At 43.8% G+C, this 26,280-nt stretch overlaps 1 protein-coding gene across 1 annotated transcript in view; it reads left to right on the top strand.

Moving 5' to 3' along the window:
• Nucleotides 1-327: 327 nt before the first annotated feature.
• Nucleotides 328-26,280, top strand: part of ttn.1 (titin, tandem duplicate 1) — a 176,111-nt gene continuing 150,158 nt past the window's right edge. Inside the window, 31 exon segments of the mRNA XM_079277074.1 lie at nt 328-431; nt 1,571-1,774; nt 2,471-2,758; nt 3,065-3,150; nt 3,240-3,460; nt 6,589-6,835; nt 9,357-9,605; nt 10,567-10,665; nt 11,359-11,580; nt 12,133-12,195; nt 12,286-12,544; nt 12,747-12,816; nt 12,962-13,171; nt 13,596-13,738; nt 13,910-14,055; nt 15,149-15,376; nt 15,474-15,715; nt 15,796-16,028; nt 16,121-16,285; nt 17,578-17,746; nt 18,251-19,947; nt 20,038-20,316; nt 20,695-20,961; nt 21,348-21,620; nt 21,706-21,969; nt 22,673-22,933; nt 23,018-23,278; nt 24,072-24,335; nt 24,419-24,679; nt 25,357-25,617; nt 25,765-26,025. Of these exon segments, the coding sequence (XP_079133200.1) occupies nt 329-431; nt 1,571-1,774; nt 2,471-2,758; nt 3,065-3,150; nt 3,240-3,460; nt 6,589-6,835; nt 9,357-9,605; nt 10,567-10,665; nt 11,359-11,580; nt 12,133-12,195; nt 12,286-12,544; nt 12,747-12,816; nt 12,962-13,171; nt 13,596-13,738; nt 13,910-14,055; nt 15,149-15,376; nt 15,474-15,715; nt 15,796-16,028; nt 16,121-16,285; nt 17,578-17,746; nt 18,251-19,947; nt 20,038-20,316; nt 20,695-20,961; nt 21,348-21,620; nt 21,706-21,969; nt 22,673-22,933; nt 23,018-23,278; nt 24,072-24,335; nt 24,419-24,679; nt 25,357-25,617; nt 25,765-26,025 (7,996 nt within the window). The 5' untranslated portion in view covers nt 328.

The following is a 26,280-nucleotide window of genomic DNA, read 5'->3' as shown; positions in this document are numbered from 1 at the left end:
TATAGATTCTATAACTTGATATTGATATTTCAGTAGTCGGGTCTGTTTACTGCTGATGCTAATTGAATGAACAGTGTTTGTCGCCGTTGGTTCTTGGTGTTTGGACATTAGGTCGTCTCTTAGAGAGATGAATTGTGGGACAACAATGTGTTCTGTGTTTCAGAAACTGAAAGAAAGACAACAGGAAGTTCTTCTGATCAGATTCGTCAGTTTAACACACAGCCACACTGTGATGTGTCGGTCAGACTGAAGACTTTGATTTGATGAATGTTTTGAAGCTGCTGATTAATGAATAATTGGAACACCGTTCTTTCTGTTTGTCTGCAGGATGACCTCCAACATGTCAACACAGGCGCCGACGTTCACGCAGCCGCTGCAGAGCGTCGCGGCACTAGAGGGTAGTGCTGCGACGTTCGAGGCTCAAGTTAGTGGTAAGAAAGCTTTCTGTTCATTCTGGTTCAACACAAACTCTCATTTTGTTTATCGTGTCTGAGAAAACTGTTCTGCATTTTTATTCTTTAAATTTGTCCAAAACAAAGTTCAACAATAAGATCAGTACTATAAGGATACGGATAAGGACTACTAAGATAAGTAGTCCAGAATGTGTCATGATCATGAAACCTCAATGTTCATAAAGATATGACTTCAATTTCTCCTCATAGTGAAATATCCCCTGAGCCTGTGACATGGAGTTTGAATTACCTGTATACAGGTGACAACCAGTCAGCCAATGAGATTCATTCACTAACCGCAACTGTTTACGTTGAGAACAAAGTCAATGAAACATTTCCAATAGTGGTCCAAAGACTGAAACAGAGAATTTTACATGTTTCAGGAAATCATGTTTACTTCACTTCCTGATCGTTGAGCATCATCACCGTTTTTAAGATCTATTTTATCTCTAAATCTTTATTTTTAAGGAAATCAACTTTTTGCTTCAGGAAGAAAAATCGGTCATTGTTTCATCTTTATTATTTGTCAAAATCACATCATTGTCTTGTGTGAAGGCATTTAAGTGTTTTTCGGGGGCTTTCATGGACTTTCTGACATTAAATAGTAACTTTTACCAAAATAAAGGCAACACGACAATAAACAATTTTTTGATATAATTGTCATATTTGGAGAAAAATAATATGAAGAATTCAAATTATCGACTTTAACTATTTACTCTGAAAAATTCAGAAATGTGTTATTGTCTTCAACCAGGTTTAGAGATTTCTTTTACGTTGGAATCTAAACTCAATAATCATTTTTGATCCCAAAATCGAAATTTCTTTTTTTTGTTTTTCATTTTTCTTCCATCAAATTCTTACTTAAATGTAATTTTTTGTTCTAAGATTCAAACTTTAATCTAATATTTTATCTCTTTAATGTTGTTGTTAAAAATCTAACTTTATTCTCACATTCCTTAATCCTGAGAATAATCAGATAAAAAATCAAATGATATTTTGTACTTCAAGTCTTTGACTAGAAGTTAACTGGAACCATCATCAGGTCACCTGCTCAGTGTTCTGGAGGTCCGGTGGTTGTTGTTCTCTGACAGCAGGTCTGGTTCTTCGCTCCTCTGCAGGTTCTCCGGTTCCTGAGGTGAGCTGGTTTCGTGATGGTCAGGTTCTTTCCGCTGCGGCTTTGCCCGGCATTCAGATCTCGTTCAGCGACGGCCGCGCTGTTCTGAGGATCCCCGCCGTGACCGCCGCACACAGCGGAAGGTTTTCTGTCAGAGCCACCAACGGAGCTGGACAAGCCACGAGCACCGCTGAACTCCTCGTTACAGGTGAGAGCTCAGGTATAAGAGAAGAAGACTTCAGTTCAAAAGTATTTTGGCCATCCAGCATTCGATCATGTATTGTGTTCAGTTTTTAGGGGAAATAGAGCTGCGTGTCATCAGCGTAGGAACATTAAGGGATGTTATGTTTTCTAATACATAGACGCCAGTAGAAGAGATTATAATGACAATGAAATCGGGCCTAAGATGGAGCCTTGGGGTACACCACAGGAGACAATAGCAGCAAAACATCTTGGCTTCATGAGTCAAAATACCGTATTAAGTACATAAAGTTTTGACTCCGCATTGTGGTGCATCCTGAAACCTGACTGAATCTGCTCAAAATGTTGTAATCTAAAAACTTACTTTAGATCCTTAGATAAAACTTACTGTGGCTAACAATTTGATAAGATCCATTCAGATTTGTTTAAATTGAGTCCACTACATGCAGTCTTCTATTGTACTTTTATTTAAATACTCCATAATTGTATTGTATGCTAATGTCTGCCACTTAGTTCCAGACTGAAATGTCTCAATTATTGGATGGATTGTGATTCAGTATTAGTGAAGTGCTTTGAAAGTACACATTTATAAATAACAGTGTTCCATTTGATAAGTACTGGTTGATGTCTGAGCCGAGACACAATATCATGAATCTGGTTTTGAGCTTCACTTTAAATCAATAACAATATTTTTACCCTCCAGCTGAGACAGCGCCCCCTAACTTCCTCCAGAGGCTGCAGAGCTCCACGGTGAGACAAGGCAGCCGGGTGAAGCTGGACGTTCGAGTCTCCGGCATCCCGCCGCCCGCCGTGAAGTTCTACCGAGAGGGAGCCGAGATCCAGAGCTCGGCCGACTTCAGGATTCTCCAGGAGGGAGAGCTGTACAGTCTGCTGATCGCAGAGGCTTTCCCCGAAGATTCTGGGACATATTCTGTGACCGCCTCCAACAGCAGTGGACGAGCCACCTCCACCTGTGAGCTGCTGGTTCAGGGTGAGGCCTTTTTAAAGTCTCTACTAAAACAGTCTAGCTTCGTTAAAAGAGGAAAAATCCCAAAGCTTATTTTTTAGTGTGTGATGCATCTTCCAGTCCCCTGATATTAAAGTCATATATATATATATATGATAATACATCTATAAATTAAATGAAATACTAATTCAGTTAAAATTTGAATCAGTGAGATGAAACATGAATTTGAGTTGTGCATTTGTGGTTTTTGGATACTGTGAACATGTTAACATCTTCTTATTTCAGTCTAGTCCTTTAATCCCACTAAACTAAACGTGTGTGTGTGTTCAGGTGAAGAGGCCGTCCCAGCAAAGAAAACGAAGACTGTGATTTCAACCTCTCAGATTTCACAGACCCGTCAGACCAGAGTGGAAAAGGTTCGAAATAATCCACAAATATGATTTTATTCTGGTTCATAATATTTTAATGGAATTTAACCTCCTCTCTCTCTGTGGTCCATCCTCAGAGGATGGAGGCCAGTTTCCAAGCCACCGCCATGATGGAGATGCAGGTGGAGGGAGCCGAGCTGACTCAGCTGCTGGCTCACAAGACTCCACCCAGAGTTCCTCCCAAACCCATGTCCAGGTCCCCGACTCAGTCCTTGTTGGTGGCCAAGGTGACCGGAGGACGCCATCAGTCGCCGTCACCTGTCAGACACGTGAAGGCACCAACTCCGACACCCGGCAGGTGGGTGGAGCCTCAAGATGGTCATTTTATCAGGATGGACAGAAGTGCAATAGATGTCAACATAACAGAGTTATAACACATTCAATGCATATGACATAAATTTGTCATATAATGAGAGTAGTGTAAATTATGACAACTAATAGTAACAGCAGCAGTGGATATAGTAGAATAATAATGATTATAAAAGCAGTAATAGTAACAGAAATGTGATTAATAATCATAATAATAGTATCAGTGGGTGTCAGGAGGACCATGGTACAGGTAAAACCATGATCCATCCTACGATAGGCTCCCATCCTACTTTTGAAGACTCTAGGAAACTCAGTTAACCCTGCATTTAGGGATCGTAGGTCTCTACTAGGGTAATATGGTACTATAAGCTCCTTAAGATATGATGGTGCTCTCTAGTAGGATAATATGGTACTATAAGCTCCTTAAGATATGATGGTGCTCTCTAGTAGGATAATACGGTACTATAAGCTCCTTAAGATATGATGGTGCTGTCTAGTAGGATAATACGGTACTATAAGCTCCTTAAGATATGATAGTGCTCTCTAGTAGGATAATACGGTACTATAAGCTCCTTAAGATATGATGGTGCTGTCTAGTAGGATAATACGGTACTATAAGCTCCTTAAGATATGATGGTGCTCTCTAGTAGGATAATACGGTACTATAAGCTCCTTAAGATATGATGGTGCTCTCTAGTAGGATAATACGGTACTATAAGCTCCTTAAGATATTATGGTGCTCTCTAGTAGGATAATATGGTACTATAAGCTCCTTAAGATATGATGGTGCTCTCTAGTAGGATAATATGGTACTATAAGCTCCTTAAGATATGATGGTGCTGTCTAGTAGGATAATACGGTACTATAAGCTCCTTAAGATATGATGGTGCTCTCTAGTAGGATAATATGGTACTATAAGCTCTTTAAGATATGATGGTGCTCTCTAGTAGGATAATACGGTACTATAAGCTCCTTAAGATATGATGGTGCTCTCTAGTAGGATAATATGGTACTATAAGCTCCTTAAGATATGATGGTGCTGTCTAGTAGGATAATATGGTACTATAAGCTCCTTAAGATATGATGGTGCTCTCTAGTAGGATAATACGGTACTATAAGCTCTTTAAGATATGATGGTGCTGTCTAGTAGGATAATACGGTACTATAAGCTCCTTAAGATATGATAGTGCTCTCTAGTAGGATAATACGGTACTATAAGCTCCTTAAGATATGATGGTGCTCTCTAGTAGGATAATATGGTACTATAAGCTCTTTAAGATATGATGGTGCTCTCTAGTAGGATAATACGGTACTATAAGCTCCTTAAGATATGATGGTGCTCTCTAGTAGGATAATATGGTACTATAAGCTCCTTAAGATATGATGGTGCTGTCTAGTAGGATAATACGGTACTATAAGCTCCTTAAGATATGATGGTGCTCTCTAGTAGGATAATACGGTACTATAAGCTCTTTAAGATATGATGGTGCTGTCTAGTAGGATAATACGGTACTATAAGCTCCTTAAGATATGATAGTGCTCTCTAGTAGGATAATACGGTACTATAAGCTCCTTAAGATATGATGGTGCTCTCTAGTAGGATAATACGGTACTATAAGCTCCTTAAGATATGATGGTGCTCTCTAGTAGGATAATACGGTACTATAAGCTCCTTAAGATATGATGGTGCTGTCTAGTAGGATAATATGGTACTATAAGCTCCTTAAGATATGATGGTGCTCTCTAGTAGGATAATACGGTACTATAAGCTCCTTAAGATATGATGGTGCTCTCTAGTAGGATAATACGGTACTATAAGCTCCTTAAGATATGATGGTGCTCTCTAGTAGGATAATATGGTACTATAAGCTCCTTAAGATATAATGGTGCTCTCTAGTAGGATAATATGGTACTATAAGCTCTTTAAGATATGCTGGTGCTGTCTAGTAGGATAATACGGTACTATAAGCTCTTTAAGATATGATGGTGCTGTCTAGTAGGATAATATGGTACTATAAGCTCCTTAAGATATGCTGGTGCTGTCTAGTAGGATAATATGGTACTATAAGCTCCTTAAGATATGATGGTGCTCTCTAGTAGGATAATACGGTACTATAAGCTCCTTAAGATATGATGGTGCTCTCTAGTAGGATAATACGGTACTATAAGCTCCTTAAGATATGATGGTGCTCTCTAGTAGGATAATATGGTACTATAAGCTCCTTAAGATATAATGGTGCTCTCTAGTAGGATAATATGGTACTATAAGCTCTTTAAGATATGCTGGTGCTGTCTAGTAGGATAATACGGTACTATAAGCTCTTTAAGATATGATGGTGCTGTCTAGTAGGATAATATGGTACTATAAGCTCCTTAAGATATGATGGTGCTGTCTAGTAGGATAATATGGTACTATAAGCTCCTTAAGATATGCTGGTGCTGTCTAGTAGGATAATACGGTACTATAAGCTCTTTAAGATATGCTGGTGCTCTCTAGTAGGATAATACGGTACTATAAGCTCCTTAAGATATGATGGTGCTCTCTAGTAGGATAATACGGTACTATAAGCTCTTTAAGATATGCTGGTGCTCTCTAGTAGGATAATACGGTACTATAAGCTCCTTAAGATATGCTGGTGCTCTCTAGTAGGATAATACGGTACTATAAGCTCTTTAAGATATGATGGTGCTGTCTAGTAGGATAATACGGTACTATAAGCTCTTTAAGATATGATGGTTTCTGACCAATCAGGGCTTTGTAGGTAAGTAAAAGTATTTTAAATTATATTCTAGATTTACAGGGAGTCAGTGCATAGAAGCTAATACAGGAGTAACATGATCTCTTTTCTTAGTTCTTGTTGGTACACGAGCGGCAGCGTTCTGGATCAACTGGAGAGATTTAAGAGACTTCTGAGAGCACCCTGATAATAAGGAATCACAGTAATCTAGTCTAGAGGTAACAAATGCATGAACTCACTAACTAACTATGTAACAGCTTTTATTTGAGATCTTACAGTCAGAGATTTAGTGATTGTAGTAAAGAGATTTAGGATCAGTGAGCGGGGCGATGATGTCCCCCTACAGGCCTGTAACCAGACCTCCATCCCCCATCTGCAGGCCTGCCTCTCCCTCTTCAAGACTCTCGGTCTCCTCCATCAGGCCGGTCAAATCCCCCATAACCGCCCGTAAGCTGGCGGCCGCCGCCGGCGACGTCCTGCCGCCCTGGAAGCAGGGAGACTTTGTGGCCGAGGCCAGCTACACCAGCATGAGCAGCATGAGCAGCATGACCAGTAGGACCAGCAGCACCGTCACCCAGCTGGGCCAGGAGCAGCACTGGGAGCAGCAGGTCACCGGGGTCAAAGAGGTGAGGAGGGCTGAGTGGGGTCCATGCTGCCATCTGGTGGTCACTGAACCCAGGGAGCAATTTGAGAAACCTGGAGGACAGACGGTGTTTGTCGAGATTTTTAAAAACAGACACACAGAAAAATCACTGGTAGAAATGTTTGTTGTAGAATATAAGTCCCGTTTCTAAAGTATTCTGAGAGTAAGGATGTGGAGTCTGGCTGAGAGGTGTCGTGCTAAAAGCCTGTCAATGAAGTTCAATGGGTGGAGCTGCAGTTCCTCAACACACCACTAGATGGTGAATCCTGGAAATCTCTGACTGTTGAGGTTAATTAGAAAATCAGACTTCTCTCGACTAAAACTCTTAATGTGACATTTTTAAATTGAGTTTTTAGAAAGAGAAATAAAAGCAAAATATTTCTTCAAACCGCCGAGCTTCTTGTTGAACAAGTTGCTCCGGAGTGAGTGTTGAACTTTTGTTTTACTTGTTCCCAAATATGTGAGTGACACGACATAATGACGTGTTTTATATGTTTAATATCTGGTCCTGATGAGGGTTTGAGGGTTCTGTTTGTTCTGTTTCCGTCTCATTGTTTGAAATGTGACTAATTCTGTTTAGCTGGACGAGAAAACTACAAACGTCTATCATCTCATCAGTTGGACTGGATCTAAAGACGCTTTCCCTCTCCATCAATCTAGAATTAGTTTCCTATGATCTTATATTGTTTGTAGTTGAATATCTCTGTACATCTTTGTTGGCCCCAGCGCTGCTCTGTTGATCTTCTTATCAATCTAAAGGTGAAAAAGACCCTTGAAAGTGTGTCCCTATCAGCTCCACATGTCTGTGATCACATGTTCATAGGGTGAGTCTCACCATCATGTCACGCAGGTCTGTTTTTGACCATATTGTGTCGACACTTTTCTCTTTCTGGGCACTAAACAACTTTTGATTTGGTTATTAGCCTCAGACTGTTGCGATGGAGTCAGAGTCATCGGGAAAGCCTGATGACTCTGATGTAACTCTAGGATCCACGCGGAGACACCACGTGACCTTAAGGTCCATCATTCGGCCATGAAGTCATCTGGTTATGAGTTCAGCTTAAACCAGGGAGACCTGATGATGTCTTCAGTAGAAGAAGAAGGAGACAAACAGATGAGATGTGTATGAGTCCATCGTCCATCTGTAGAGATCTCTCCTCCATCTTTATCCACAGAGAGTCTTCACCAAACAAAGAGACCTTCAGACTTCATAACCGGGACGTTTTGTCCATTTTGTCCGGTTCAGACAGTCCTTTGACTCTTATTCAGTCGAGTAGCATCACTGTGATCTCAACCAAGATGTCCTCCTGGCCCTCCAGCAGCCGGAGGAGCATCATCACCAGTGAACGCATCACTGATGCTCTGTTTTCTGTTTTCAACATTTTCACGCCTCTTTCTTGAGTTTGGTTGCCACTTCACTTTCCTGCACCGTCAGCTCTTTTACTTTTGTTTAAACACTCGTCATATTTCTTGCATGTCAATCAAAAGATTAGTATGTGTTGTCTTCAACAGATGAGCCTCAATGTTTATGTGAGTACATTTACACACAAACACTAGTACTTTGTCCATGACGTCTCCAAACTCAGTTTAACAGTTTATCACCTCAACGACTCCACAAAGTGGACTTTGATCCAAAACCAGGATCAGAGTTTCAGCTTCAGAGTACAAAATAGAGGAGTAAGTTCTGATCCAGCTTTCAATAACCAGGAAATCAAGTTTGCATATGTGTGTAAAAATGTAAACTGTAATCTTGACTGATTTGTGACAAGTTCTGCTGTCTGTTACAGAGACAGGAGGTCAAGGGGTCAAATCTTTGAACACATTAGTAATTCATGTATTACGCTCCCTGGATTTGAGTAATTAAGGTTCTTGGATGAAATTCCCCTTAAAACCACCATTTGTGGGGTTTTTGTATTTCTATTTGTGTACAGAAACAAACAAGATCCAACATGTCAATCAATGAGCTTCAGAGGAGGTGGGAGGAGCTTCTAGTTCCGGAGGAAACATTGTTCCAACAAATCAGTATTCTGGAACACAATAGTCTGAAAAATGTCCCATTGTTCAAAAATACTCTCTTCCTGCAACAAGTAGAAGCACGTGGTTAATTATTATGCAGAATGACATCATCGGACATGACCCGCCCTACTCTGCCTCTGATTGGTTGACTCAGATGTTCCCTAATCGGTTCCCCTCATCATGCCTGAACCTCACCAACCCAACCAATGAAGACGGGAAGCTCAGAAGATTCTCGTGATATTTAGACATGTGCTTCTGTTTGTTGCAGGAAGAGAGTGTATTTTCAGAACAATTGGAAATAAATTGGTCAGAAAAGACTGTTTCCCAAGAAGCGCTCTTCTTTTAAATTAGAATAGACTTCAGGACAAATGGAATGAGTTTGTGTTCTTTTGAGGGAACTAAGTAAAACTAGATCCAGACCCCTGTCCACCTGCCTGTCTCTGTCCTGCCATGGATGTCCTGATATCTATGTGCTGCTGTGTCTCCAGGCTGAGGGAGGGGAAAGAGCCGGGGCAGTGGCCAAAGTGTTGGCTGCCGTCGACCTGGCTCGCGTCCGTCAGCCGTTGCATGTGGAGGGCGGTGGAGCTGAAGAGCAGGCGGCTGTAGAAGCAGAGTTAAGCCAGCAGGCCGCCGCTGTCGTTCAACAGTATCGAGCCGGCTGGACAACAACCACAGTGCAGGCTGGTCAAACGCTTACTACTGCTCAGGGGTTCACACCTCAACCCACTCGGCCTCAGGTTAGCTCGGCCTCCAGAGCAAAGAAACAACACAATTACCAAGAGACTCGGAAATATCATCCGATCAACTCGGTCTGGTAACAGCCGTTTGGTTATCACCATCTTTTGAACTGGCAAACAATTTTTTAGACCTTTCAAAGTTTAAAGGAACTTCAGAAACAATCCCAACAGTTCTGATCAGACTTATTAAGAGTTCCTATAAAATTAGCTTAACGCATTTACCGTTAGTAATTCACCTTCAGTAACGGTCATCTGGTACCCGTTAGAGTAGTGAGACCCTTTACCAAGGGGATGGCTTGATGCTCATCCCAAATTCGTTGAGTCTCAAGGTTTTCTCTTAAAGCAATACGTGAGACTGGACGGTGAAGTAGAATCCAGAGAATTGGTGTAGGCTTTGATGACGTTGCCATTCTCTCCCTTTGCTGGTCTTGAATGCGTTAACTGAGGAGGTGCTGACTGGTTCTTGACTCAGGCTGTTCCATGCCGGTGTTCTGCTTGCAAAGAAAGGTTTCCGTGGACCAGGCTGGTGCTGTAGCTGTAGTTTCAGGCCGTGGCCTCTCGTAGTGGTGCCGAGGGATTCCACATACATTACGTCTGTCAGACTGTACGCTGACGATTCCTTTCAGTATCTTAAAAGTTTGAACCATGTCAGCTCGTTGGCGTCGAAATTCTAGTGTTGGCAAGTTGAGGTTCTAACAGACGAACTATGATAATAACTATCACAGTGATGATAATAACTCCCGGGTGTCCTCGATGTTGGCACGTAAAATAAAATGATCACGCTGAGAGAAAACGTTTTGAAAATTTACTAAATTATTTGCCAGTGCTTTAAGATAATACTCAGTAATTACTCTTGATAACCGTGTGATTATTTGCAGCACTTATAGGACTAAAGTACATTTATCTAAATGTATACTTCCTGAGGTCGTAACGCTCCTGTGAACTGTGTTGGTTACTCCAGATTCAGAGAGCGACAGAAGACTCGGATCTCGCCTCGTCTCCAGCTCCACATTTCACAGTTTCTAAAGTTTCTCTCCCAAAACATGAGGCTAGCTCTGAGGTAAGAGAGGCAACATGAGGCAAGCAGTAGAGAATAACCTGCATGGAAAGAGTTTAACATTCAAATCACTTCTAATGAAACAAACAGTAACTGTGTTCCTGCTAACCTGTTCAATGAACCTTTGACTACAGAAATGAGGACTGAAAGATTTTATGTATTTTAGTGAGTGAAGCAATTATGAGATGAGTTAAAAAACTCAACGTCCAGATTCATTTTAAATGTTTTTTTTAATAAACAAATCCCTTTAACGTAGATATGAACTTGATGGCTACATGCTAATGTGCTAACTGCTTGAGGCTAAAGCTAACAGGTGGAGAGAAGAAATAAAGACAGCATTGGTCTTCTATTTCAGTGAAGCGCTAGTTTGTCTAAGTGTTACAGTTCAGTATAGAAACGAGACATTACAGTTGCTGTTGGGGGGGCTTTAGTCTTATTACTGCTTGCCTAAAATGCTAACTTGTTGTGAACCTTAGTGTAGAAGTGATGAAATAATAACTTCACCTCCTTAATCAATAATCACAGTTCTGAACCCGCATTCATACGGCTTTAATAAAACCCCCTTCATTTGTACCTTAAATGAAACTAACGGTCTTTAGATTCCTCCCGATGCTGTGGTTTAACACAAACTTCCAAAACAAACCAACATGTGTTATTGACGATGGTGTGCCTGTTGCTCCTCTTTGGGTCGGTCAGGTTTCCATCGCCGGCTCGGCGATCGCCGCTCTGCAGAAAGAGTTCTCTTCATCCTCGGCTAGAAAGATCATCAGGACCGTCAAGTCTCCCAGTCCGTCTCGTACAACGGTCGAGACCCGGAGGACTCAGGAGGCCGTCCCTCCACCGTTCAAAGACCAATACCAGAGTCATTTAGTCTCTGAGGTACAGACGGGGGTGGTGTTTGAGGACTGGGGAGCCCAGGTTTGTAACCTAGTGTAGTGGGCTGGATCTGAACCGGACAAGAAAACCTGATGAGTAAATGATAACTGATGAGTCAGATAACTTCTGTGGCCCAAACCGGCAATAAAGAATCCATGTTTTTCTTCGTTGTACTTTAGATTCCACTTTTAACACAAGAAATCTAAAATCTAAATTGCACTTTTAGTGCAATTTTCCTTCTCCCGAGAGCTTAAATCTCTTTATTTTTACTGGCCCTTTTGATTTAAGCACCACCCCAAATTTCTACAGGTCTCCTCCAACCTTTAGTCTAGTTTTAAGTCAGGTTTTCTTGATTTGTGTTAAAATCCAGGATTTAATATCTCTCTAATAAAAACATGCTCATCGACGCCACTGACAACCTCATTCTCACCTCTTGAGTGCATCAGCCTTCCCCTCATCCATCCATCTGCTGTGTCGTCTTTTCCTTACATGTTGGATGTTTATAACAAGTCTGAAGTCTTGTCCAGTGTGTGTTTGATTAGCTGTGTCATGTCGTGTATTTTCGGTGCTAACCCATCCGTGACCCTTCGACAGGTGATGGAGGCAGCAGCCGTACCTTCTGCAGGAGGCGCTGTGATCCCGGCCACTCTGGTGTCGGTAAGTGGTCTAGTCTTCCCTCAAAACCCATTGAATATATTCATGCCCTTGTGGGAAAACATTTTCTAAAAGTTTTTGTTTTGTGTGCAGGGCTTGAGGAACACAAACGTGACGGAGGGCGAGTCGGTGACCCTGGAGTGTCAGATCAGTGGTCACCCGTCTCCTGTCATCATGTGGTTCAGAGAGGACTACAAGATCGAGACATCCATCGACTTCCAGATCAGCTACGTGAGCGGCTTCGCCCGGCTGGTGATCCGCGAGGCATTCGCCGAAGACAGCGGACGCTTCACCTGCACCGCCACAAACGAGGCGGGAACCGTCAGCACCTCCTGCTACCTGCTGGTCCAGGGTCAGTACGAACAGGAGGAACATCAGTCACCAACAATCAACAGCTTGCATTCCATGTGACTGACTGTAAATAAGACGTTTTCAATGCCCCTCTGAATGTGCAGCCACCTCTTGAGACCGTTGAGGTTTCTTTGTGGGGTCTCTTCTGTTTTCACATGAGATTTCATCTTTCCATAAAGATATTATTGTCTTTTTACCTCCAGTGTCCGAGGACATCGAGAGCAGAGAGGAGATCGCTGTCGTCACCCAACATGTTGAAACTGCTGAGAAGCTGTGAGTCGATCAAGCTCCTTTAAAGTTTGCATATATACAGTATATACGGGTTCAACATTAAGTCACGAGAGGATGTTTTCAGCTTCTTTCTTTTCTAACTGTTGTTAAGGACATTATTGATTCTAAAAGAACTTTGTATTTTCAGAGTAACTGAAGAAGCCAGAGAGGAGAGCACGCTTCAGGTGAGCGTGGCCGAGTCAGACACTGCGGCCGCCGCTCCCTTCTTCATCAAGCTGCCAACCGTCCAGAAGCTGGTGGAAGGAGGAAGTGTTTTGTTTGAATGTCAAGTCGGGGGAAGCCCCAAACCTCACATCATCTGGAAGAAAAGCGGGATACCGCTCACTACCGGATACAGGTATGTCATATCTCTTCATGGTTCCTCGAGGAAGATTCATGTGATTTATTTATTATTATCTATTAATGATTCTGCACATTTTTACTTTCTTGGGTTTGAATATTTATTTCAGTTCGACCGTGTGGAACAACATTATTCTAACCTTAAAGCTTCTTTTAGGGAATTGAAAGGGAAACAGTTTCTACACTGAAATAGTAGAAATAGTATTCTCCTAACTTCTACTGTGATGGTCTTCCCTTCCTCTTCCTAACATTTCTTGAGCTTGTTTTGCTGCTCGATCTGTGATTTTTTTCTTGAGTGACCCTCAGGACAAAATGTGACAAATCATTTGATTGTTAAATGTAATGAACTCTGCTGCCTCCAGTGGCCACTCACCATCATTGCATTGCCTCTAACGCGCTCGTTCTCCTGCGCGGTCCATCAGATACAAAGTCGCCTACAAGAAGGAGACTGGAGAATGCAAGTTAGAGATCTCCATGACCTTTGCCGATGACGCCGGAGAATACTCCGTCTTTGTCAAGAACCAGCTCGGAGAAGTCTCGGCCTCCGCCAGTCTGCTGGACGAAGGTACGAAAACATCTCCATCGACTTCACCATGTTAATGAAGTAAGACAGAAGGAGAAGAAGTCATGTCAGAACAGGAATCACAGATGACTTCTTCTCCTCTGATGTCAGGATGTATCAAAGAAATAAGTTGTTTGAGCTCTCGTGACATGAAATGCTTTGTTTTGCTAACAGATGAATACGAAGTCTACATGAAGAAACAGGAAGCAACCTTTAAGACTGAAATGACAGCCGTGGTGCAGGAGCCCAAAGTGGGAGACGTTCCTCCCGTTGTCATTACGACCATGCAGCAGATGACCACCACCATTATCTCTGGACAGGTACGAGCATCATGAGCCAACAGGTCAAAGTTGTATCAGTGGTGGCCGTCAGGGCCAGCTGAGCCTTCTCTGCTGGCCGAAACAGAATCACAAAGTCATAGCTCTTTTATCATTTTATGTTTCTTAAATACACTATATGTATTATATTTGTCCCATTATCTTATGTTCTCTTTGCACAGCTACTGTCTCGTGCTCTTCAGTGTGCGGATGAATACGTGCTTTAGCGCTGCAGGTCTGCTGGGTTGATTTGTTGCTTTGTTGTCACATGAATACATGTGACTGGTTCTTGTGAGTTTGTTCTTCTCATTGTGTTCATTACATTGATTTGGACTACATGCATTGTCCATTAATTACGAAGCATCCCGTCATGCGCAGGGTTATTGTCCGGACAATAGAATCCGTTCGGGCTGTTGTTTTCTTTTTACAAAGCAGGAATGATGGTCTGGAGAAATGTGGATTCTGTGGCGATTGCTTTAGCCTGTCTGAATCAGTAGGAACAGCTAAACGCTGCGGGGAGAGTTCGTAGATTGTGTGCCGCAGTTGTTTCCCCGCTAAGCTAGCTTAGCATCCCTGAAGTGCGGTGCATCAGCTGTTTTTTGTTATTGTTTCGGGTTCAGAGGTCACAGTCCGTTGTCTCCTAGGTGAGCTCAGTCCACCCAAAACATTATATTTCCCACAATTTAAGCTTCTGCATTTTCCAAACGCACTAGTATTATTCAAAGGTATTGTTCGGTTCGTAAGCCTCGTACCGAACGGTTTAATACGAATACGTGATGTTACACCATAGAAACAGATAAGCGTAGCTGTGGCGCCATCATGAGGTCATTAGGAGCAGGCTCAAGTGTAGGAGGACGGCTCAGAAGGCCCAGGTGTAAAATGCACGGCCCAACATGATGGACTCACTTTCTAAACATGTGATCAAGGTTGCCTGCATCATTTACAATGTTTTCTTTTCATTCAAACACTTACTTGGCTGCTCTGACTTTGCCAATATTTAGATAACCTGATTATGAACAATGAAATTACTGACAGAGAACTCCTGAGTACCTGAGCAAGTCAAGTTCGAACTTCTAACGTCTCATTTCATCGGCAGGAATTCCATCTTTCTGTCATTGAGCAGAGGATCATGCATGAGATTGAACTCTGCATTATGAAGATTACCTACAGAGAGATCGTGACAGAGGACGGAGAGTTGATGGTGACTGCTGACCCCACTGAGGCCGTACAGCCCGCCTTCGACACTCCTGTCAAAAACTACAGGATCATGGACGGGATGGGCGTCACGTTCCACTGCAAGATGGCTGGAATACCGCTCCCCAAGGTGCTGCATTTTTAAATAAATTGGGGTTAAAGATAGAAATTTGAATTAGACATGTGTATCCACAGTAGTCTGACAGTAACATTTTGTCTTCTCCCAGATTGCTTGGTACAAAGACGGCCAGCGTATCAGACCTGGTGGACGTTACCAGATGGAGGTTCTTCAGGACGGACGAGCCAGCCTCCGTCTGCCCGTGGTGCTACCGGAGGATGAGGGCGTATACACCGCCTTCGCCTCCAACATGAAGGGAAACGCCGTCAGCTCTGGGAAGCTCTACGTGGAGCCGTCCGGAGCTGTGACCCCTCAGAGATACACGCCACAGCCAGCGATGCAGAGGATCAGGTGAGGATCACATGTCAGTCTGGAGGCTCCCCGGTGATTAACGATTGACCTCGATACTGACGACTCTGCTGCTTTCTCAGATCCACTTCTCCTCGTTCTCTGAGCCGCTCACCCGGACGTTCTTCCAGTCGTTCTCCCGGACGTTCTCCGGCCCGCCGACTCGACGAGACGGACGAGGCTCAGCTGGAAAGACTGTACAAGCCTGTTTTTGTCCTGAAACCTTCCTCATGTAAATGCTCCGAGGGGCAAACTGCCAGATTCGACCTGAAGGTCGTAGGCAGACCGATGCCCGACACATACTGGTTCCACAATGGTGAGTAAAAAACTAGTACTCCCTCATTAAAGTGTTCTTGCATGAGATTTGTTGTCCTCACAATAACCAACATCCGTACATCGCCTCCTCAGGACAACAAGTGGTTAATGACTACACCCACAAGATAGTGGTCAAAGAGGACGGTGTCCAGTCCTTGATCATCGTCCCGGCCTTGCCACAAGACTCTGGAGAGTGGACAGTCGTCGCTCAGAACAGAGCTGGACGGACTTCAGTCTCTGTAACTCTTACTGTTGATGGTACGACTGCAACTCACTATGGACTTCCTGTTAACACTTATACTAATTAACCAGTGGCGGGCCGTGCATGTTATACCTGGGCCTTCACTGCTGTCCTGCAGCTGAAACACAGCTACGGTTATTATTTGTTTAGTGTAAAAATGAAGCTCAACACCTATAGATAGAGTGCGTCTCCTCTCTGCTCTGACTGCAGCGCGAGGCTTCTGTGGGCGGCGGGGGAGATGCTCACAGCAGCTCCCACTGCTCGTTCACCACAGAGCAGAACGTACGAGCTTTAACGTCAAAACACCAGAACAAGTCTCTAGATTTGTCACTAGTAGCTTTTGACAATAAAAGTCTCCATGAGGGTTTGGAAAGTCGCCATATTTAGTGAGAAAGTCACCAAGTTGCCAGCACTGGCACCTGTTAAATATGTCCCCAGCGCAACATTGGGCGTAACAATGGTTCCTATCACATATAAAACCAAACAGAAATCTTCATAAAAACAAGTTGTACAAATAATAATATATAAACAAGCATATTAAAGCTACTGCAGATGTAAAAACAAGAGCATTTAACTTACCAGAGCTGCTGTTCACTATTTAAAGACAAAGTCCATCCTCCTTTCTTTGTTAATAAAGAGTTTAATCTCACGGTTGTTCAGTACATCCGTGTGTTTTAGTTCCAGTAAGAAGTCCTTCTCCATTCATGGACGCCAGTGAAGACAGTGGAGCCTCCCCAGGTGTATTTCTTGAGTACGTTTTAATGTGTTTGAGGCTGAAGATGTCCGCTCCATAGGCAGCAGATTTTGGGATTGTCACCGCCAAACACGTCACGCTAGCCCACTGACCAATCACGTACTTGTAGGCCGGCTAGCAGCTCTGACACGTCAAAGAATACGCCCAACATGTCAAACTAAAGATCTGATTGGTTGAAGACTATGACAATCAACAATATCGTCCTCATTCACTTAAAGTGCACATGATGCACTTGTGAGTCTGCAGGCCTCTGGCTCTGTTCTACCTAGAGACACAGAGGTGGGATCTGATTGGATAAAAGCTCTACTTAAAACAAGCTGCACTGGAAGCAGAGCAACTGAGGAACACAGGAGCTGTGCAATGAGAAAATAAGATAATGGGGAAAATATTACAATACATGTAGTGTATTTAAGAAACATTAATAAATTATATAATATATATAGCTTTGTGATTCTGTTTAGGCCAGCAGAGAAGGCCTTGCTGGCCCTGACGGCCCACCTCTGTAATTAACATTTATTGACTTTAAGGTTCCAATTAATGTTCTTTCTTTTTCAGCTAAAGAAACCTTAGTGCGCCCTCAGTTCATTGAGAAGCTGAAGAACATCACTGTAAAACAGGGCACTCTGGTTGAACTGGCTGTCAAAGCCATTGGAAACCCTCTGCCTGACATCGTCTGGCTGAAAAACAGTGATATTATCACCCCACACAAGCACCCACAAATCAGGTATGTTTTCTATTGGCTGTGTTATCAGTATTTATGAATTGAGTTGTTCAATATTTTCATTTAAATGACATCCAATGTTTACAATCAATTTCCCTCATCCCTGTCTAGAACAATTCATCCAATAATTTGAACTTTGATTTCATATTTGATGATGTTTTTACTTTGATTACCTCAAAACTGACTCGTCAAGAAGCACAAATGAGCCGAGGTCAGAGGAGAAGCCGTGTTTTATACACCGGAGATTTTTCAGTAAGAGAGAACTGACGAGTTACACATTATCTTGAGCTTGCAGACAGGATATCTTGTTCTGTCCTTGAACACTATGCACGACACATACAATCTCACTGAGAGGTAAAACATAGGGTTTCTTCACACTTTCTGCCTGGTCACTATGATAAAGTCTGTAGTCAGCTGAGTCATTGAGAGATATCTCACAACGTCTGAGGATATAGAATATATAAGATCTGAAAATGCTAAAGATATTCTGATGAATCCATCTTCCAGGGTTGAAGGAACGAGAGGAGATGCCAAATTCCAGATTCCCTCAACAGCTGGCTCAGACAGCGCCTGGTACACAGCTACAGCCATCAACAAGGCCGGCAGAGACACCACTCGCTGCAGAGTCAACGTTGAGGTGGACTATGTTGAACCTGAACCAGAGAGGAAGCTCATTATCCCCAAAGGAACCTACAAAGCCAAGGAGATCGCCCCTCCCGAGTTGGAGCCCCTTCATCTGCGATATGGTCAAGAGCAGTGGGAGGAGGGCGACCTTTACGACAAAGAGAAGCAACAGAAACCACAGTTCAAGAAGAAGCTGACTTCCATCAGAATGAAGCGTTTTGGTCCGGCTCACTTTGAGTGCAGACTGACCCCTATCGGTGACCCCAACATGATGGTGGAGTGGCTGCACGACGGCAAACCCCTGGAAGCTGCTAACAGGTTGCGCATGGTCAGTGAATTTGGCTACTGCAGTCTCGACTATGAATCCGCTTACGCCAGAGACAGCGGCGTCGTCACCTGCAGAGCCACGAACAAGTTCGGAGCTGACCAAAACTCGGCCACTCTGATCGTCAAGGACGAGAAAGGTCTTGTTGTGGAGAGTCAGCTCCCTGAAGGCAGGAAGGGAGCACACCGAATCGAAGCGATTGAACGCATGGCTCATGAGGGAGGACCCTACGGAGTCACTGCTGAGGAAGATACTGACAAAATGAAACCTGAGATCGTCCTCCTTCCTGAACCAGCTAGAGTGCTGGAGGGCGACACAGCACGATTCCGCTGCAGAGTGACCGGTTATCCATTACCCAAGGTTAACTGGTATCTCAACGGACAACTGATCCGCAAGAGCAAGAGATACAGACTGCGTTACGATGGTATTTACTACTTGGAGATCACTGAAATCAAATCCTATGATTCTGGAGAGGTCAAATTAGTAGCTGACAACAATTTGGGCTCAGCCGAGCACATCGTGAAGCTGGAGATTCAACAGAAAGAGGATTTCAGAACTCATCTGCGTCGTGCCCCAGAGGGTAAGGCAGCCGAGGCCGCACCCGAATCTGGAAAAGTACAATTCGAGGTAGTGAAGGCTGAGAAACCTGCAGACGACTCTAAGCTAAAAGAGGTGGTCAAGCTGAAGAAGGCTCACAGAATCGTCCATGAGAAATCCACGGAGGAATCGGACGAGCTTAGGGGCAAGTTCAAGCGCAGGACAGAGGAAGGCTATTACGAGTCCATCACTGCCGTGGAGCTTAAGTCACGTAAGAAGGACGAGTCCTACGAGGATCTCCTGAAGAAAACGAAGGAGGATCTGCTTCACCGCGCCATGGCGAAGGAGGAGGCTGAGAGGAAGATGGAAGAGGAGCGCAGCAAGGTTACAGCTAAAGCTCTGAAACCAGAGAGGGTCAAGCTCTCAGCCAGCATGGAAGCTCCCAAGATCATGGAGCGTATCACCAGCCAGACAGTCGCACAGGGTGACGAAGTCAAGTTCAGAGTCAGAGTTGTCGGCAGACCAGAACCCGAGTGCCAGTGGTTCAAAAATGGTGTTCTGCTTGAGAAGTCTGATCGTATTAACTGGTACTGGCCTGAGGATCATGTGTGTGAACTGGTGATCAGAGACGTCATAGCAGAGGATTCTGCCAGTGTCATGGTTAAAGCTTCCAGCACTGCCGGAGAGACTTCCAGCCATGCTTTCCTGCTGGTGCAAGGTAACAGCTCTGGACTTCCTACAACATCCATGTAAATTCTACATTTGAATTGTGCATTTTGTAACAAAGAGTTTGTTGTTATTCTTGCAGCCAAGACAGTCATCTCCTTCACGCAGAAGCTGGAGGACGTCAACGCAAATGAGAAGGACACCATGGCAACCTTTGAGTGTGAAACCAATGAGCCTTTTGTCAAGGTCAAATGGCTGAAGAATAATGTGGAGATCTTCTCCGGAGACAAATACAGAATGCACTCTGACAGAAAGGTTCACTTCCTGTCTGTGCTGGTGATTGACATGAGGGACGATGCAGAATTCAGCTGCATGGTGGTGGACGAGGACATCAGCACAACCGCCAAGCTCAAAGTGGAAGGTATGTGTCCCTCAACATTCACTTCTACTTCACAGATGATGGACACATACGCCCACATGTAACTACAGCTGAACACTGGCTCCTAGTCCTGAGGGTTAGTCACATAAAACTTTAAAAATAAACTTCATCTTGTTAACCTCTGGTTTATGCAGGAAATGGTACATCTTGTGGAGGAGCAACTTAAATACAGCCACCATGCACACATCATACAAGAGAAACAGCATTGATACATAATCATGCAAACTGTAATGAACTTGATCTGCTCCCTGATGCATTTGCTCAGGTTGGATGTGACTTAACATGGATTTCCACCGTCACTGTGTCCTGGTGCTTGATGGACTTTTCACTGATGTACCATCTGTATTATGTCATGAACAGGAGCTCCGCTGGAGATCGTGGAGCAGCTCGAGAGCACAGAGGTTCCTGAGACGTACTCTGGAGAGTTTGAGTGCCTCGTGTCCCGCGAGGACGCTGAAGGCAGCTGGTTCCTCGGAGAAAAGCTGCTTTCTCCCAGCAGCAAATACGTCATGTCCTCCCGCCGTGGAAGACATTCCCTGTCAGTCAGAGACGTAAAGAAGGAGGACCAGGGAAAATATACCTTCAAAGTGGACAATATCAAGACAATTGCATCGCTGAAGATGAAATGTGAGTGATGGAAGTAACTTAACGTTTGGAGCTTCTAGCTCGGTCAAAGCCCGTCAATCTATCCAGAAATGAAATGAAACTTCTGGTCAGATTTCCATGAAATTTGGTGTCAGAGTTCATGGTTCCCAGAGGGTGACTTCAAGTAAGTTTTGTGACCTCTTGAACCTCTAGGAAAACCCTCAGGCCAAATTGTCCAGTTAAGAGTTTGGACATTTCATGTCTTTTCTTGTAGCATCACAATGTACCAAAATGGCTGAATCTTCATCATGTTGTTTTTTTCAATCCATCAATGTCATAGATTGGGGTGTCAGGAATACTGCAGTTCATAGGGTGCTCTTTTATTCTGCTTTTATCTGGTTCCTCACATGTTTGTCTTGATGTCTCAGTGCGCCCCGTAACCCTGATGCAGCCTCTGACTGATATGACCATCTGCGAGGGCGACATCGCTCAACTGGAGGTCAAGTTCTCCCAGGAGAATGTTGAAGGAACCTGGATGAAGAACGGACAGCCGGTCACGGCCTCGAGCCGCGTGCACATTGTTATCGACAAACAGATCCACAAACTTCTGATCGAAGACACCAACAAGGACGACGTTGGAATGTACTCCTTTGAGGTTCCCGCTCAGGCCATCTCAACCTCTGCAAAGCTGCTCATTCAGAGTAAGGCACCTTGGATGTCTTTTCTTTCTAAAGGACTTAGTGCTCCAAAATAAAATGTTACTAAAGATTTTATCTTGGGTTGCAGCCATTGGCGTCTTGATCCCACTGAAGGACACGAGTGCCGTTGAGGGCACCAAAGCGGTCATGGAGTGCAAGATCTCTGCTCAAGACGTCAGCTCGGTCAAATGGTTCCACAACGACAATCTGCTGACGCCCAGCGACCGAGTCCAGGTGGTGGCAAAGGGAGCCAAGCAGCGTCTGGTCTTCAACAGGACCTTCGCTTCAGATGATGGACAGTACAAACTAGTGGTCGGCCGAGCCGACACCAGCTGCAGATTTTCTGTTCAGAGTAAGTTATACTGTATAAGCATGGTTTACTACTTACAACTTACAACTTACACACAGATTATACTTTTAGTGAGATGAGTAAATTAACAGAATCATTCATCGCATCTTTCAATTAGTTTTATGTATAATAATTGAAAATCTGAATTTGTCATGAGGAATTATTGCACACCATTAATAAAGTGAGTAACACAAGAAGTCATACTTCAAAAACAGATTTTCTGCTCCATTCAAAAGAGAAGTGAGAGATTTGTTTAGAGTGATGCCAAATTTAAAGGAATGGTAGTTAAAAAGTCTCTCAAATTGAAGTCCTAACTGGAAAACAACACAGAAGCTTTCGGTTTACTTGTGAAACCGATATTCAATGTACCAGGAAATTAAATCCTGCTATTTACTTTGAGTCCTTAGAAAAATCTTTCCCAGTTTCTCTGCAGGATCCTGGGATCCTTACAGTGTAATATTGATATGTTCCCAGAGCCCAAAGAAGTCTAGAATAATAAAGTTAGAATCCAGGGCATGATGCTGCTTGCAGAAACAGCTGATCTCACTCAAACAGCCCCATCTGCTGCACATTTTAATCATTACATTTTCTGTGAAAGAATCAAAAGACCCAAAACAAAAACGGATCTTTCTGATAAACGTTAATTATCATAAATGTGATACGGTGATCTTTAGTCAAACGGACTGACTCTTGTTCCGTCTCTCAGCTGTCCAGATCGTGAAACCGATGAACGACACGGAGTGCTTCGAGTCTGAGAACGTCATGTTTGACGTTGAGGTTTCACACTCCGGCATCGACGCCTTCTGGACCTTCAAGAGGCAGCCGATCAAAGCCAGCACAAAATACAAGATGGAGTCCAAGAACAAGCTCCACAGGCTGACCGTCATGAACGCAATGAAGGACGAGGAGGGCGAGTACATGTTCGCCGCCGGTGAGAAGATGTGCAGCGCTTCACTCACCGTATCAGGTAAGTCGGAATCTGTACTAAAGATGGCTTCTGTTGCCATTGGTCGAGCGTTAACTGACTGGAACTACCTCCTCCTGCCACCAGGTGGTGCCATCAAGAAGCCCTTGCATGATCTGGTGGTGGCCGACTCCCAGACCTCGGTGTTGGAGTGTGAGGTGGCGAATCCCTCCGCTGACGGCAAGTGGCTGAAAGACGGGCATCATGTGGACTTCAACGAGAACACGATGAGCGAGGTGAACGGCGCCGTCAGACGCCTCGTCATCGTGATCACCAAACCCACCGACGTCGGAGAGTACACCTACCAGGTGGCCACCTCCAGGACCTCAGCCACCCTGAGAGTGGAGGGTAGGTCCAGGTTTCATGAGGGACACAAACCAGACGTGACCTGTTTTACTTTTTTATAAAGGAGCCAGGGTTTCATGTACTTATTAATATTTAATTATATATCCAGTTATGAAAGTTTGATCTCCATTAAATCTTATCGAGTGACATGGTATCAAATATGCACACACATCAAATCAATCAGTTAAATCTGTGCTTGTTTTTTACTGAAGTTGTATCATAGAAATATAAATATACTTTGAAAACAAACCCAGCTTACTCTCAAGATACATCAAACATTATTTGTCTTATTTGCATGATTTTGGAGTATTTTAAAGGTGTATTTTGGAAAAGACTTAGACACGTAGAGATGGTATTGTAGCCGAAGGTTTACGTTGCGTCTATACTTTAGGATAATAATAAAATAATAAGCACGGGGCTCCGTATTCTGCGCCAAGATGGCAGCAACTTTATCCACTCCTCACACACTTCGCCAGAACCTCTTTCCTCTCTCACTCCTTCCATCTCATCCTCCACAATAAAAGCACCAAACACATACACAGGAACACTGCTTCCTAGAGCTCTTAACATACTCAACATAATAGCTTACAGTAGGATGGCTAACAAGATGCTCTCCCAAGATGTTGGAGTATGTCTTCAAAATGATTAAATGCAAATTAAGATTCATCTTCTTCAAATTTGGTCCAATATTTGGTAAATATCTCTCCATAGCAATGGCTGTTTACAGCTGATCAGCTGATTACACTAACAGATGGAAATGACCAAACCCTAGACTAACAAGTGTTTGTCTCTGCAGCTGTGAAGGTCAAGAAGACCCTGAAGAACCTGAACGTGGTCCAGACTCAGGAGGCCGTGTTCAGCCTGGAGCTGACCCACGAGGACGTGAAGGGAGCGCAGTGGATCAAGAACGGCATTGAGATGCAGTCCAGCGATAAATACGAGATCACAACCAAAGGCACGGTGCACACCCTGAAAATCAAGAACTGCAGCACACACGACGAGTCTGTTTACTCATTCAAACTGGGAAAACTGTCAGCAAGCGCCAGGCTGAACGTTGAAAGTAAGAAACCACTGATTCTGTAACAAGTACAGGTCCAAAGAGAACAGATCATTTTAAACTGTAAAACTGTTTTTCCCCCACAGCCCTCAAGATCCTGAAGAAGCCAAAGGACGTGACATCGCTGTTGGGTGAGACTGCCGTGTTTGAGGTGGGCATCTCGGAGGATGACATCCCGGTGACGTGGATGTTCAACAAAGTGGAGCTGAGGACCAACGGGACCTACAGGATGCTCTCTGAGAAGAAGACCCACAAGCTGATCATCCAGGATGTGGACGACAGCAAAGCTGGACACTACACGGCGGTAGTGGGCCACCTTCAGTGCAGCGCTAGACTCATCGTCGAGTGTGAGTGTTAGCATAGCATGGCACATTAGCACAGCACAACTCATTACCATAGCATGGTACATTAGCATAGCACAACACATTGCATGAAAATGAATTGTTTGTAGGAATGTTAAGTTTGTTGAGCTGAGAGTTTTTAAGTATCCAATGCCAGTAAAGATTGGTACTTGACGTGAACCACTTTATTTTAATATCCTTAAAGCATTAATTAAATGCTGTTTGTCAGGTAATAGTGACCAAAGCTAAAAGCTAGCATAATATTACGCATTTTAGAGAGTTAGATGTGAAACAAATACTCAACTAAAATAGCTAAATATATAAAAAGGCTACATCATGGATGTATAAAGACAAACGGATACAGCTTCATTCCTATGAACGTTGGTCAGTTACTTCTGAGTATGAAATGATCCAGATCTTCAGATGGTCTTGGGACCCATAGAGCAGGAGCACTAGCTTTAGCCCCGCCTCCAAGCCCTTGGTTCAGCCTTTTGTACGTTTTTCCAAATGAAACTTTTCGGTAAGTAGTTTAAGTAACACAGCTAACAATTATTTGTATGAAACACAAACATCTCACTCTCAGTGATATATGAATATCTTCTCCCTGTACTGACCTCATGGAGGAACCACCCTGATTGTTCATATTTGGATGAAATGTATTGACACTAACATTGTCTCTTCAGCCCTGCGAGTCACCAAACCCCTACAAAGCGTCAAAGTCCCAGAGACCCAGGTGGCCACGTTGGAGTGCGAGGTTTCTCACTTCAACGTGCCGTCCACCTGGCTGAGAGACGGCGTGGAGATCGAGATGAGCGAGAAGTTCAGGATCGTGGTTCAGGGAAAACTGCACCAGCTGAAGATCATGAACACCAGCAGGGACGACTCTGCAGAGTACACCTTCGTCTGTGGGAACGACCGAGTGTCTGCAACGCTCACCGTCAGCTGTAAGCTATTTTCTTTAGCTACCGTCACTGATGGCAACACCACATTCATTGTAGTTAAAGGCATTGTTTACAATGTTTCCAGAGGAACGTTCACCAATACCTTTTAGTTTCAGTGAACTTACCATCAGTTTTCTTGTTGTTTACCAGCTATCCTCATCACAACGATGCTGCAGAACCTGAACGCTCAGGAGAAAGACACAGTCACATTCGAGGTGAACGTTAACTACGAGGGAATCACGTACAAATGGCTGAAGAACGGCGTGGAGATCCGGTCCACGGACAGATGCCAGGCTCGCTGCAAACAGCTCAGTCACACTCTGAGCATCAGGAACGTTCACTTTGGGGACAGCGCCGAGTACACCTTCATGTCCGGGTCTGCAGTCACTACAGCTAAACTCCATGTTGAGGGTAAGACTTGCATTGTGATTCAACCTTTTTCCTTTTAGCTCAGGTTGGGTCTCCACCTACTCCTGATCAAAACGGGTGCTAGCGGCTCCACTTTCTGAACCAGTTAGTCTCCAACTGATTCTGCTGTTTGGTGGTAGAACACCCCCCGCCCCTCCATTGACCAGTAGACCCTCCCCTAAAGACCAGTAGACCCTCCAAATGACAAATAGACCCTCCCTAAAGACCAGTAGACCCTCCCCAATGACCAGTAAACTC

Source organism: Melanostigma gelatinosum (genome assembly GCF_949748355.1).
Source record: "Melanostigma gelatinosum genome assembly, chromosome: 10".
NCBI classification, from domain to species: Eukaryota; Metazoa; Chordata; class Actinopteri; order Perciformes; family Zoarcidae; genus Melanostigma; species Melanostigma gelatinosum.
The sequence above is the reverse complement of the archived record's forward strand: the minus strand, read 5'-3'. Positions and strand labels throughout refer to the sequence as shown.